Source organism: Hippocampus comes, unplaced genomic scaffold (assembly GCF_001891065.2).
Source record: "Hippocampus comes isolate QL1 unplaced genomic scaffold, H_comes_QL1_v1.1 scaffold48, whole genome shotgun sequence".
NCBI classification, from domain to species: domain Eukaryota; kingdom Metazoa; phylum Chordata; class Actinopteri; order Syngnathiformes; family Syngnathidae; genus Hippocampus; species Hippocampus comes.
In genome coordinates, this window is record NW_017808403.1 from 1,967,084 (window position 1) to 1,980,546 (window position 13,463).

Below are 13,463 nucleotides of genomic sequence, written 5' to 3' on the forward strand. Positions count from 1 at the left end.
CCCCCACGCAGTGACGTTGCCTTTTTTCTTTCACGTGCGCGCGCTATTCGAAGCCGAACGATTCCACAGGTGTTTGACGTACCGAGTCGAAATTTGTTGCGCCGCCGGCAACAAAAGGCATGGGCGGCCGCACTGCGCATGCGCGGTAACCGGCGGCCAGGCAAGCAGTCGAGGCGACGACACGGGCTTCGCCTGGAATGAATGAGCAAATCTGCCCCCCTCCCCCCGCACCCCCAAAAAGTCATTCCACTTCACCCTTTCTTCCAAAAGGTTTGGAATTCACAGCTCCCAAAGCCTTGCTCGTCTTCCATTGGGGCCCCGAGCATCAACTACACACTTGCTCCAACATGGCTTCCTCAGTTTCAAAGCCATCTGACACAGAGACAGCTCCAGAAAAATGGATCCCTGCGTTATCACGTGTGTCAAGAGATGGGGGGGTAATAGAGGTTGTTTTCCAACTCTGCCATATGTAACCGGTATTGCATCGACATAGAATATACAAATATGGATTGATGGATAGCCTAAGCAACAATGACTCATGCTGAGACCACGGGTCAAAAAAGGGTAAAAAAAAAAAAAAAAAAAAAGGAGACATTGGTCTGCATTTTGGTGCATGCCTATCAACTGAAGTGGAAGTTCAGCCAAAAGAAGTCTCGAGCTACAAAAATGGGATTGGTGGATGGCCTACGCTAAATTGACCCATGGGTTGGACCTTGTGTCGAGAAAGGGGATAAAGGAAGTCTTTTTAACACCGGTGTGTGTTATGCTGTTCATCATTCAAGGTTTACTTTAATTAAAAAGGAAGCGGTTTAAAAAAAAAAGATGGATGGACGGCCACAAGCTGAATTGAGCCATGCTCTCACCTGGGGGGGGGGCTCAAATCCGGTCCTGGAGAGCCCCTATCCTGTTTTTGATATTGTCTCCCTCCTCCAACACACCTGATTCAAATGATCAGCTCATCGGCAAGATTTGCAGATGCCTGCTCACCATCCGCATCATTTGAATCCACTGTGGTGGAGGAGGGAGACAACATCCAAAACAGGCTGGATAGGGGCTCTCCAGGACCAGGACTTGAGCACCCCTGGGTGACACCATGTGTCAAAAGCGGGGAAAAAAAGAGCTCGGTTTGCAGTCGACCAGGGGTGTCCAAACTTTTTCTGCCAAGGTCCGCATACAGTAAAATTCCTACAAGACATTCCTCACTTTGACTTTATTTTGACGTCAAACCAATCTGTTAGGGTAGCTAATATGCACTTCAGCTTCACATTCCGAACGAAAACAAGAGCATTTTGCACCCAACTGACCTTGACTGGAAGCACCAAGTGACACAAGCAGTGGCCGTTCACGCTCTTTGCTACTCTACCGAGATTATTTCCTTTCATTGGGGCATGATGAAAAGTCTTTTTGTTACTATATTTCAGATGTGTTGTTGGTGGAGTCAGAGATGAGAATGAATTTCTTCTCTTCTTCCGCTTACCGCCCCAGCAGGCAGTCCAACGACACGGGCTGTGTCAATTGTGAATTTTAGCAGATGCCGGGCGGGGCATAATTTCAACACGCCTGCATTCGACCGTTCAACATTTGAAATGAATGTTTACCTTTAAGAGCTTTTTAAAAAAGGATCATGGCTAAGCTCGGCCATGATTTGTAATCGGCAACTGAGCCCTGAACAACTGTGATGTCATCTTCAGTTGACGGCAAGTTGACGCTGAGATGGACAACAATAGCTAAATTTAGCTGCTTAACTGACATCATTTGGACTATAGTAGGGCGCCAATTTTGGGTTGACATGTGCTTTAAAAAAATGCGATGGCTGGATCGAGTGTGCGAAATGGACCCATGGGGGAGACCATGGGTCAAAACGAGGGAAGGAGGGGGCTGGTTTCAAGACCGCAAAACATTTGAGGTGGACTTTTACTCTTTGCTGCTCATGCGTGATAGAATGGAGATTTGCTTGCGATTCTTTCTTCTGACAAGTTTTTTTTTTTTTTGTTTCCCTCCCATTTCTCTGCAGTCATGTGCTTTTTTGTGACCAAATCGCTGGCGCTGACCTGCTGTGCGCCGCTGGCGCTTCTGGGCGCGCGCTACTACTACAGCGGGAAAGTCATCCACAGTTACCTGGACCACGCCTTGCACACGGACATGGCTGACATCGAGGCTTATTACATGAAACCTGCAGGTAAGATTTGGGGAGGTGGGGGGGGTGCTCTTTTGGGGACCAAATGTTTCAAATAAAGGGGGCGAGGTAACCCATACCAACACAGTGTTTGTAGCCAATACGCCACCCCTCCTCCCAGGATTTTTGTTTTTCCTTCCCCCCATTTGCCTCCACTCCTTCTTTGAGGCCTGACGGGAGGCAAAAGGGAAAAGGAAGAACTGCCTAGCTCAGTATTCAGGCATGAGTGCTTTTGCACAATGTAAAGTGAGCGAGAGGGATGGAGCTCTTGAACCTCAGTTTTGCAGCTATTCGCCCCCGGGGGAATGGGTTATGTTCAGGAGTTTATCGGGGTGTCACCCCCACCCCCACAAAAAAGACTTGTGACAAGGGAAGGGCCAACAATGAATGAACGCATGCATCTCCGTGACTCCCTTGGGCGATTAGACATGGGAGGTGCCAATTCAGATTGCCTTGGTGATTTATTTATTGCAGGGCTGAATTTCTTTTTTTTTTTTGGTCACAAAAATTGCATTTTTGAATCATTAGGAAAAAAAAGCAATTGACAATCATGTCCGCACCTCGCTCCATTTGGTATGTGCCTTATTTCTCCTAATACAATTTTTACTCCCTCGGTCATGTAGAGTTGTAGAGGCAACCTTGGGGAAATAGTTTGAAAAACATCCCTTCGTTCAAAAGTGTCCAACAACGTCGATAAAATTCAGCGCCATTGACTCCCAGATGACCTCCCACCGGTCTCCTCCCTTGTCCTAATCTGCCAAAAATTCTGCCGCATGTTGCCTGATTTTAGCGGGAATTTTAGTCAGTTTTTGGCAAAACAGTCGCGAGAGGGAAAGTCAAGAGAGTTGGCAACCCGGACGGTGCTTTTGGAAAGAAGATCCACTCAGGTGGCCCAAATGTCTTCATCTGCGTTCGCATCGCCGCGGGAGCAGTTAAGCCATCGTAGGTCAGTCGATCACGCCATCAATGATTGTCAATCAAGACGCGAGTTCATAACAAACGTCGGCCACGAATATCACTCGGGAGCGGCCCACGAGTGCGGAGGAGGCGGATAGAATATCGAACGAGCTCCGGCCTTAATGGCCGTGCGGAATACACGCTCGCTCTGTTTAATGAAGGGTTCATTTGAAGGTCCCGAGTGTGAGCGTGTCGAGTGAGAGAGAAAAGTCCAGCAAGTGTTGGATAAATGAATCGAGGAAGGGCTAAATCGGATTACGCTGGCGCTTGTATGGGATTCGCCGGCGACTTTCTGACGGCGTCGTCGTGTGAGAGCCATTCGAAATCTGAAGCAAAAAAAAAAAAAAAGAAGCATGGACAATGAGAAGCTTCAAGTAAAGCAGCAGAGAAGAAGAAAGAAAGGGGGAAACAAGAAACTAAGATCCAAGTGGGTAGGAAGGTAAGAAAGTGAAAAAGTGAAACGAGACAACAATAGAAAAAAGGTTATCAGGGAAAAGGGAGATCGGGGGGGAAAAGAAGAGGAAACGCGGAAAAAGATCCAAATCAAAAAAAGGAAAGAAAAAGACAACAGAACGTGCAGGAAAATATTGGAGTGTAAGTGGAAAAAGAAACAGAAAACAGAAAGACATGAAGAAAAAGACAAAAGCTCAATGTCGAGAAGGAGAGAAAAGGGAAATAAAGATCAGAAAGGGGATGAAAATGAAGAGATCATAAAGAAAAAAGAATAAGACAAGATTCAAGTGCAGTCGGGGACAAATAAGAATATGGAAAAGGGAAGGAAAAAGGTGAGAAGAAAAAAGAGATCATAAAAAATAAAGACCACTTTTAAAAGGAAGCAACTGAAAAAAAAAGGGAGAAAAAAATGAACACGGGAAATGAAAAAAGGAAACTCAAAAGAAGAAAAAAGATGCGAGCGGAGGAAAGAAAAGCAAAAGACATCAAGAAGCCGCTGTGCGCGGGCGGTCGCCACGGCAACCACTGAGATGCTACTCTGAGCGCAAGTCTGTGAAGCGGCGACAACGCGTGCACCTCGTTGCTTCTTTTCCTCCACTTGCCTTTCGCCATTCGAGGAACGAGCCTTGCCGTGCTCCTGTCATTGCATTCCAAGCACCCCCCCCCCCCCGGCGAAAACCCTTTTGACCGGTTGCGCCGGCAAACAGCGCCACGCACACAGTGCCACGCACACAGTCGAGTGGGGCGCGGGTGCCAAACGCCGCCGTCGAAGCCGCGATGGGCGGGAAATGGAGGAAAACGCGGCACGGCGGTGCGGAACCTTCTTCGTCACTCACCGTCTTCCTCCCTCAGGTTGATTTCTTGCGCGGCCATCATCAGTATTCGCAGCGGCCCCTCCCCCTCCTGTCTCATCTCCATCCTCCCCTCCTCCTTCCCTCGCTCGGGATGGATGCCCTCGCAGCCATAATGGATCCTTTCAAGGCTCCAGAACCTTCCATTTGTCCTGTAAGAGTCGACACGGAGGGGAGAAAATGGCATCCGCAAGCAATGACGAATTTGTCTCGTGTTCAAGAACGGGCAGCCGCTGGCCGTCTTTGATTGAAAGCCGTGATGGCGGCAAGCTTCGAGGTCATGACACCCTTCAGCCGGAGTGGCACAAGCGTGCATGCGTGCGCGTCGGAGAGCGTGCTTTTTTTTTTTTCTTGCCCGGTCCCGTTCGTGGCATTGGCTGCAGTCAAATAGATGCTCAGGAGGGCGTTTTATTGGAGCAACCCCTTGGTTAACGCATACAAATACTGCAGCATCATTCCCTGTCGAGGGGGAAGGGGGGGGGGAAACCAACAAAGGGAGAGGGGGGAGGCAAGGGATGGGTGAAAAAAAAAAAAGAAAGCAAAAAGAGAAGGAAGGGGAGTCGGAGGCAAAAATGCAAAACAAGTACAAAGAAATAAAAGGGAAAGAGAAAAGAGAGGAAGATGAAAATGGCAAGGAAGGAAAGAGGAGGAAAAAGGACAAAGAAAGGGAAAACGGGAGTGAGAAAAAAGGATGTCAAAATAGAAAAAAGAAGGACAAGAAAGAGGGAAAGGGTCACATCGAGAAGGAAAGTCAAAAGGAGGAGTAGGAGGGGGAAGGAAACGAGAAGGAAAAGGAACAAAGGTGGAAAAGGAAGGAAAAAAAGGGAAAATGGAAGAGAAACAAGAAAAAGAGAAACAAGAAAAAACAGGTGAAGGAAGGAAAAAGAACAATAGAAAGACAAGCAAAAAGAAAAGGTTGAAAAAGAGTAGCAAGAGAAAAAAAAAGGCAAACCAAGTCCGCTTAGCTAAATGCTAACAAACGATCACCCATAGACGTGCGAACAAATAGTGTTGATGTGTTGGTGTTACAACCTTTGAATAGTTCACCAGCGTGAGATTTTCAAAGCACTCCGAGGAAATCGAAACAGCCGGCGGAAAAAGGCCCGGCGTGCAAGATGATGTTCACGGGCACTTCTCACCCCGGCAGTTGGATGTCTCTCGTGCTCAGATAGATGGCGACGGTGACACTGTGGAGCGAAAGGCTCAATTCAATTTTTTCATTGTTCATGTTACAAAAACACGCAAATGACGACATCGCGCGGCAGTGTTGACGGAAGCAAATGTGGTCCAGCGAGGAGGGGTCGCCCTTTTATTGTCTCGTATCCACCGAGGAGCCATGCGGGAGGAGGTTGAAATGTTTTGGAGGGGAAATGACGCAAGGCATTTCGATCCCCTAATTTCATGGAGACGTGCACTCAAGATGACGTCACGTCATTGCCTCGTGTAATAATGACTACTATTTATGAGCAAACTCTATTCAGTATGGTAACAAGATCCAGGTCTAGTGGATCGTCGACACTTTGTTTGTTGTGCCTCAAACCTACAGTTTGGTCAAAATTTTTGCACTTCATAAACACTGCAAACAAATCTGCCCAACAGGGACAAGGAGAATTGATGTGGATTATTTCAAAACCACAGTGTTTTAGTTTCGTTTTTCTTTTTTAAATGCCTACAGAAAATCACGTCTCAAGCCGCGAAATCAGGAATTGCTCTCTGCAGAACCAGGATTGTTTTCCGCAGAATCAACACTTTTTCTCGACAGATTCCGGGTGGGGCTATTTTAAGTATCGGACATTTCAACACAAACAGTGGCGTGACATGTAGGCAGATAATCTAACAATACTCAGCATCCCTTCCTTATCCTCTGCGAAGAACCAGCAGCATTACCGCTGTTTAGTGAGGAATGGCCGTCTCCGTGTAAATGCATTTGACTGTATGATACTGTTCCCCGGTCGCCAAGGTGCACGCACCAGAAGGAGCAGCAGTCGGGACCGGATGTTTTTAGGTTTTGCCACCTGTGCCTTGCAGGCTCCTGTTTCTGGGTAGCAGTGCTGGACGGCCGCGTGGTGGGCATCGTGGCGGCGCAAGGCCGCGAGGACGACAACGCGGTGGAGCTGCGGCGCATGTCGGTGGATTCCCGCTACCGCGGCAAAGGCATCGCCAAGGCCCTGGGCCGCCGCGTTCTGGAGTTCGCCGTGCGCAACAACTACGCGGCGGTGGTCCTGGGCACCACGGCGGTCAAGATGGCCGCCCACAAGCTGTACGAGTCGCTGGGCTTCCGCCGAACGGGCCAGAGCGAGGACTACAGGCTGCCCGGCATGAGTCGCTCGGCCGCCGAGCGGCTGTTCTTCCAGATCCGGCACAGCAGGTACCGCCTGCAGCTCCGTGAGGAGTGAGAGGTAGCGCGAGATGGAAGAGAGAGCGACAGAGCGTCTCTGACAGCTTTTATTTCTTTTGACATCCAGTAATTATTTACTTTCAAGTCACTAACAATTACTGCCGCTTAGTACTTCTGTTGTTGTTGCTTTTTGGAATACCGTTTGACATTTCCACATTTTTTTTTTCCTCTCCATTTTTTTGGGAGGGCGGTGGGGGGGATTGTTATTCATTTGTTCTGGTACCGTTCCCAGTGGAAATGAGTGGCAGCCCTTCCATATCCCTCTGTTGGGACCGGGCGGGGAGGGGCCTATGCGCGCATTGTCCATGGACATACACCGGACGTCAAGACGAGGACGATGGAAGCCAAACTGGGTGAAATAGCGAGCCCGGCGCTGGGTCCAAATTGGACCCAGCTTATGCTGGGTTATTTATTCCCAGGACATTGGGTTGCAGATTTGACGGAGCATGTTGGGTGGAGATTTTGATCCAGAAAGGAGTAACGCAACACATTTTAACTGATGAGTTGAAACTACCCCAAGATGGGCGACCAGATTCAATATCAGCAAAGCTGTGGTTGAAAATAAGACTCGTTCCATCAGCGATGTTTCCCGGCCCACCGAGCCATCCGGCCGCTCCCGGTGATTTTCAAGAATCTGACATTCAACCGACTTCATCATCAGCGAACTGCAAAATAGTCCAAAAGGGGTGACCAGCGACGGCTCTTCGGGCCACCCAAACCCAATCTTGAACCCAATCTGCCGGGTCAAAATAATGAACTCACTCTTGAGTAAAAGTACTTTCAGCCAATCTGCTCCCAACACACGCCTACCCAACGAGCGCGTCAGCAAAACAGAAATACAAAGCGAACACAGCATCATTTAGAAACGACACAGCTGAAAACAACGAAAAACTGAGACCGAAGCGTAACTTCTTACCTAAGGCTCCCGCTGTCGTCGCTGTGGCCTCACGTCGCATTTTTTCAGCCGTCCCTTCTCCTTTTGCTTTCTGTCCCTTGAGCAATGCTCTCTGTGATAGGTCGAGGCACCGGGAAGAGCACTCTCTAATGCTCTTTGAACCTAACACACGGCACATCATTTTGGCAAACCAGTCAAGTATGACAGATACATTTCATACACAAAAGCAACAAAGCTCATTTCCACCGAACTTTGTCAAGAGGTGGTGCAGGTGACAAGAATCAAATCTAATCTATCTACGGATACATGAAGATATATTTTATACATTTTTAATTTTTTTTTTGCAACCAGCAGCAACGTCGGGTAGCGGTTAGTGCGTCTGCCTCACAGGCAGGTCGGCGGGGAAAGCGGAAAACCTGGAGCTCGAGAACTGCAAGGCAGACATCCTAACCTAAAACGGAAAGCCACCATTGTCGGGTAATGACGCGACAACTAGCAATAACGCCGAATCTTCAGCACAAGAAAAGCCGATTTCCTTCTTTTTACACAGCAAAGCCAGCGATGTTCATGCCCCTAAAGTTGCCATCCTATCTTTTGTAAAACTCAACTTAGGAATGTGAGGGATACACGGACTTCATGGTTTCGCCACCTCTCTTCTACCTCCCGTTTAATGAGTCTGTCTGCAATTCTGGGCCGAGACCCAACACCCACCCCCGAAAACCTTTGACCTTCCTTGTCCCCGGCCTCAGCACTTTCCCACCATTTCCGCATGAGCCACAGAGCTTTGCTGCACTGCTTTGATGACGTCATTTGGGAGCTTGTCGGGGGCCCACTACAACCTGAACCCCTCCAGCCCCCTACACACACACACACACACACACACACACACACACACACACACACACACAATTTGTGTGCATGGACTCTACCCCAACAATGCAACACTGCCCCGGATGAGAGCTCGCCTGCCAGCCAACCAAAACGCAGAATGCAAAAGCAATGCAATGTGGCATGCCCGTGTGTACCCTACAAAAAAAAAAAAAAAAGACAGAAAACAATTCATCTATATTTATATATGCCTGCTATATATAATTACAGAGACGTATGTCACGTTGCAAGGTGGTGGTGGACCCCAAAAAGCAGGCAGGAGAGAGGAGCAGGGTGAACTTGACGAATTGTATTTAACAAAATACAGAGAAAACTGAATCCAAAACAAACAAAGTGCCAACAACCAAAACGAATCCAAAGTAGCAAAACAAAACCATGACTGTGGCAAAAAACTAACAGGAACAGAACCATGACAGAAACAAACATGACAGTTTCAAGCAAACAAATAATGACCCGAAACTGAGTGGTTGTGCCGGAAGTCCGTTTAAACAATTACATAACGACCAACAGGTGTACAGCTGCAGGGAGAGCCCTACAGTGCCACCTGTTGGTCACAAACCGAAACATGACAATATATCTGAAAATGTATTGTGCTACCTTTTTTTTTTTTAGATCATGTGAAACAATTGCATGGAATGTCTTTCCCAAATTGTAAAGGGCATTTACTCAGAGCGCACAACTGAGACTGACAGCGGATCAGTTGAGGAGTGTAAACAAGCGGGACGAAGTGGAAGTGGTTTGCATGGCATGTTTCGCCCAAGCTCCAGCTAAATACTTGAACGCATCCGCGAAGCTCGAGCAATGTCTTCTACTTGAGCGAACAAAGCGTCCATCATCGTGACAGATTTGAACGGGATTGGGATAGCTGCCAAATTGGATATCGCCATGCACGTGGTGTGCAAAATCTCGCTACCACCTGCAGTAGGAATGTTTGGAATAAGAGGCGCGACGTGCGGGAGGAAAATACTCCTCATTTGGGAAAATGCTCCTCAGAATTAACATTCCAGTATATTCTGAAGAAAGCATCCGGAATGCCTTATGCCAGGGGTGTCCAAACTTTTTCGTTGGAGGGCCGCATACAGTAAAAAATGGAAGGATGAAAAGGCCACTTTTTGAAACTCGCTTAAGTCAGCCAAGAAAGCGATTCGAGATTGTTTGTATTGTCGAGTTCATTTCATCGGCATTGAGGCATATTGTTGAGGGAATTTTCTCCAAGTCTTTGGTGTGGCCAACAGCCCTCTCTCTCACCGACTAGTTCCAGCGCTGCACTTGGCAGCAGCTGAATCCCATTTCCACATTCAGAAGCAAAAAAAAAGACAAAACTAAAGTAAGGTAACCATTTTTCAAACAGTTCAATGAGAATCATTCATTTGATGTCTTTGTACATCAGCCATTGAATTCCCTTTTATTCACTACAGTGTTTGGAAGATAAATTGGGTTGTTCTTTGAAGCATTTATTCGTATCTTCGAATATACAATACAATACAATACATAGCAAAAAGTACAGCCTCCCTTCTCCCTCTTGCTCACCTTGGCCTTTTTTAACTAACCCCGTGGCTCATGTCAAATGCCATTTTTAGTATCCTATATTTTTGGGGGTCATGTCGCGAGCCGCTGAAAAACGGGGGGGGCGGGCTGCACATGGCCCCCGAGCCGTAGGTTGGACACCTCTGCCTTATGCAGTGAAATCAATGACTGGAAGGCCGAAGTAGCTCAAAGTGCACTGTTTTTTTTTTTTTTTAATGTATGTTTACTACTTCAACCAATTCTTAGTAGAATGTAGAAAAGGTTCAATGTGCAGCTTCTGTGTACAGTTGCACCTTTCTTCGGTGGGTTTTCTTCGGATTTCTGTTTTTTTTTTGGGGCGGGGGTTCCCTTTGATTCAGAAGGTATGCTGCATCGAGACCCCCTTCCTGTACGAGGGGTCCCGTTCACTTGAGTGCTTTAGGCCCCGCAGAACGTCACTACGAGCAGGCACGAAGGCCCAAACTGCCGACAGTTAAAGCTCCTCCGCAGTGGCCCACAATCAAATCCAAGTGTTCAATCAAGGTCAGCGGTTTCCCGATCGCAAACTGAAACAGCACAAATGTACAGATGCTGCGTGTGGTTTTTACTCTGATGATGTCAAGGCGGGGTGAGCACCCATAGGCATGAATGTAAAATGCTGACATGAAGTGTTTTGTTTTGTTTTTTTGCGGGGATGGGGTTTATTTGATTTCTTTCGGAGGAGATAAAACAGAAGGTTGTAAATAGTTCTAGGGCCACCGTTTGGTGTTTAACTTCATGCAACCTGTCGTTTCGATCAGTCGCGTCTAAAAAGAAGACGGCGGCGTGGAATGTTCCACCTTCTGAAGAGGGCGAGGGAGCCGTTAAAAAAAAAGAAAAAAAGAAAAAAAAAGAAAAAAGTGGAGTTTGGGAGGTTATGCTGCAACGAGGAGGACACGGACCCCCTCTTTCTCGCCACGTGGCTTGTCTTTGGCCGACACAAACTCTGGACTGAGGCCACAGGTGACAAAAACACCTCAGCACTTGTAGCGCAACCGTGTCTTGAATCACAGTCCAGTTTTCGATTGCTATTTTGTTTGTTTTTGTTGTTGTTGTTGTTGTTTTTTTTCTTCTGAGGGGAATACAGGTCAAATTTGTATTGCGGACAGTCATTTGCATTTACTCAAGACGTCATTGCATGATGTATTGCTCATACTGACCAATGGCTATTTTTACAAGTGGAAACCCAATGCCAAATGTGACGGTTACCGCTGCAGTTTGTATATCCTCATGTGGCGATATTTTGTCCAAAACGCGATTATTTAGGAAAAATCCTGCCCACGTGCCAACGAATCCAGCAATAAACACAAGTAGGCAAACTCCAACATACTTTCCACATGGATTTTGTCATAATAACACTGTAATGATGTTATTGATCTCCCTGACACAATACCGTTCACACTTAAGGGGTGTTTGATTGTACACTTTTTTTTTTTTGTCGGCATATGCGCAACTGCATGTTTGTAAAAATGTCAATAACAAGTGGTGGAATGGAAATAAGAGTCCGAGCAGACAGGAAAGAAGATGGCGTGGGAGCACCCTGACCGTGACAAGTCATTTCACTCTGACCGCTTTGGTCACACACACCCTTCAGGATAAAAATTGCGACTCCTCAGATTGTAGGTTCAAAATTTGGAATCGCTAAGCTTGCGAGTGCAAAACTGTATGATACGTTTCATGTAAATAGCATCCGGGGTTCATTTTGATTCACTCTGGAACCCAAATTGTACATTCAAAGACATGCAAATTCTATTTCAAAGATATCAAGGGTACCGATTCTTCAGTAATGATTGGAGTAGCGATGCTTCAAACGAGCGCGGGGACGATTAAGAAAAAGATTCCACCTAATTGTGACATGTTTTTTTTCCCCTTAGTCTTGCGCCTTAATATGCGATTTGTTTTTTCCAAGGTACTCTCCCCATGTACTTTTAAAAAAAATGTAAACTGCTTTCCTTCAGCACTGAACTTATCAAGACAGTATCAGTATATAAATAAAATATACACTGTATGTATATATATAAAAATAAAGTCTACCCACGGAACAAAATGAAGCAGCCCCCCTGCCACCAAATCGCAGCTTTGGCAATTTGAAAATTGCATTCGAGTACATTGCGAGGTGACGATTTGACTTCAGCCTTTGTTGAATGTCAGCCTTCCTTTTCCTGCCTGTCTGCTTGCACTCTGGAGATGTCAAAAGTGAGCTTAGTGCAGACCCCCACCCCTCCCAAAAAAAAAAATCAGTGTCCAGCAACATGCCCTGTCCTGACAGCTGCATGTTGCTGGGAAACGAGCTCGCGCGCAGCGCTGCGGGGAACAGATAGGCAGCCGCGCTTTTTCGGAGGCAGGCGGGTCAACCAGATGGCTGCGATAGTGGACTGCAAGGAGGGAATAGCTGATGGATGGTGGGATGCAAAGGCCTTGGGGGATGGGACTGCGGGAACTTTGTAATTGGCGACAGGGGGTGGGGGAAGCACTTATGCTACGGTCTGGAATTTGAGGGAAGGGGCCCGCCGTCGTCGCTGGAGGCAAGGAATAAATAGCACCTGAGGCCCGCTGACTAGTTTACGAAAGGGGAGGAGTTGGGAAGGGAAGACAAAGCACAGTTACATTCGGGGAAGGGAGTGGCAAGTGGGTGCAGTGAAAACTTACTTTTTGTTACATGACATCAGTTCTCTGTCTGTCCCTCATGCTGTACCATCACACTGGAAATACGATCTGTGACTATGAACCCGGTTGGAAAAAATATATGTATATATCATTTTTTCCCAACTGGAACACTGTACAGGTGTAAAGTTGGCATTACGACAAATGTGGCTGTACATACATTGATATATTGTATCAATTAAAAAACATGCATTAAGCCCGAACACGTTTAGACCAGGGTCATGCTTTGTCATTTGAAAAATCTGCATTTGTCACACTGCACGATGACATCCAAGTACTCACAGGTTTTACGGTTGCCATGGCAGCAGGGGGCGAGTAGGGGGGGGGGGGGACCTCATACTGTTGCCCGTGCCAAACGGATCCGTCTTACTCCTGACGTAATATGGTCGCTGTAAAAGACTAACGAGGTGAAGTCATTCATTTGTCAGTCAGTGTGAAAGCTGGATTCGGGAGTGTTTGTTCTACCTGTCTGACTTGGGACACCCCTTCTCCAAAAATGCAGAGAGCCCTGAAGAATGTGCACATGCCAGTCTCACACTCCCCTCTGTGGGGTGAGGAGGGTTGGGGGGATCAGGGGGGTGAGGGGGGCTGTTTCAATTCTTAAACCAACAGAACAATGAGAGGATAGACGGCCAG

The 13,463-nt window shown here is 47.2% G+C and overlaps 1 protein-coding gene and 1 long non-coding RNA gene across 3 annotated transcripts in view; one reads left to right on the plus strand and one right to left on the minus strand.

Annotated features, from left to right (window-relative positions):
- The window catches only part of nat8l (N-acetyltransferase 8-like), a 20,450-nt gene extending 13,446 nt beyond the window's left edge, over nt 1–7,004 (plus strand). Inside the window, exons 2-3 of the mRNA XM_019858349.1 lie at nt 2,015–2,179; nt 6,466–7,004. Coding sequence (XP_019713908.1) covers nt 2,015–2,179; nt 6,466–6,833 — 533 coding nt within the window. The 3' untranslated portion in view covers nt 6,834–7,004. The remainder of the gene's footprint in view (nt 1–2,014; nt 2,180–6,465) is intronic.
- LOC109508401 (uncharacterized) overlaps nt 1–13,369 on the minus strand; it is a 28,580-nt gene extending 15,211 nt beyond the window's left edge. The window contains exons 1-3 of one of the 2 annotated variants that reach the window (XR_002166655.1): nt 13,293–13,369; nt 13,110–13,216; nt 4,423–4,589 (exon numbers count right to left, since the gene is read on the minus strand). This is a non-coding gene — a long non-coding RNA (uncharacterized LOC109508401). Of the gene's footprint in view, nt 1–4,422; nt 4,590–13,109 lie in introns of both variants that reach the window. The other variant, XR_002166654.1, reaches the window with a different exon arrangement.
- Nucleotides 13,370–13,463: the final 94 nt, after the last annotated feature.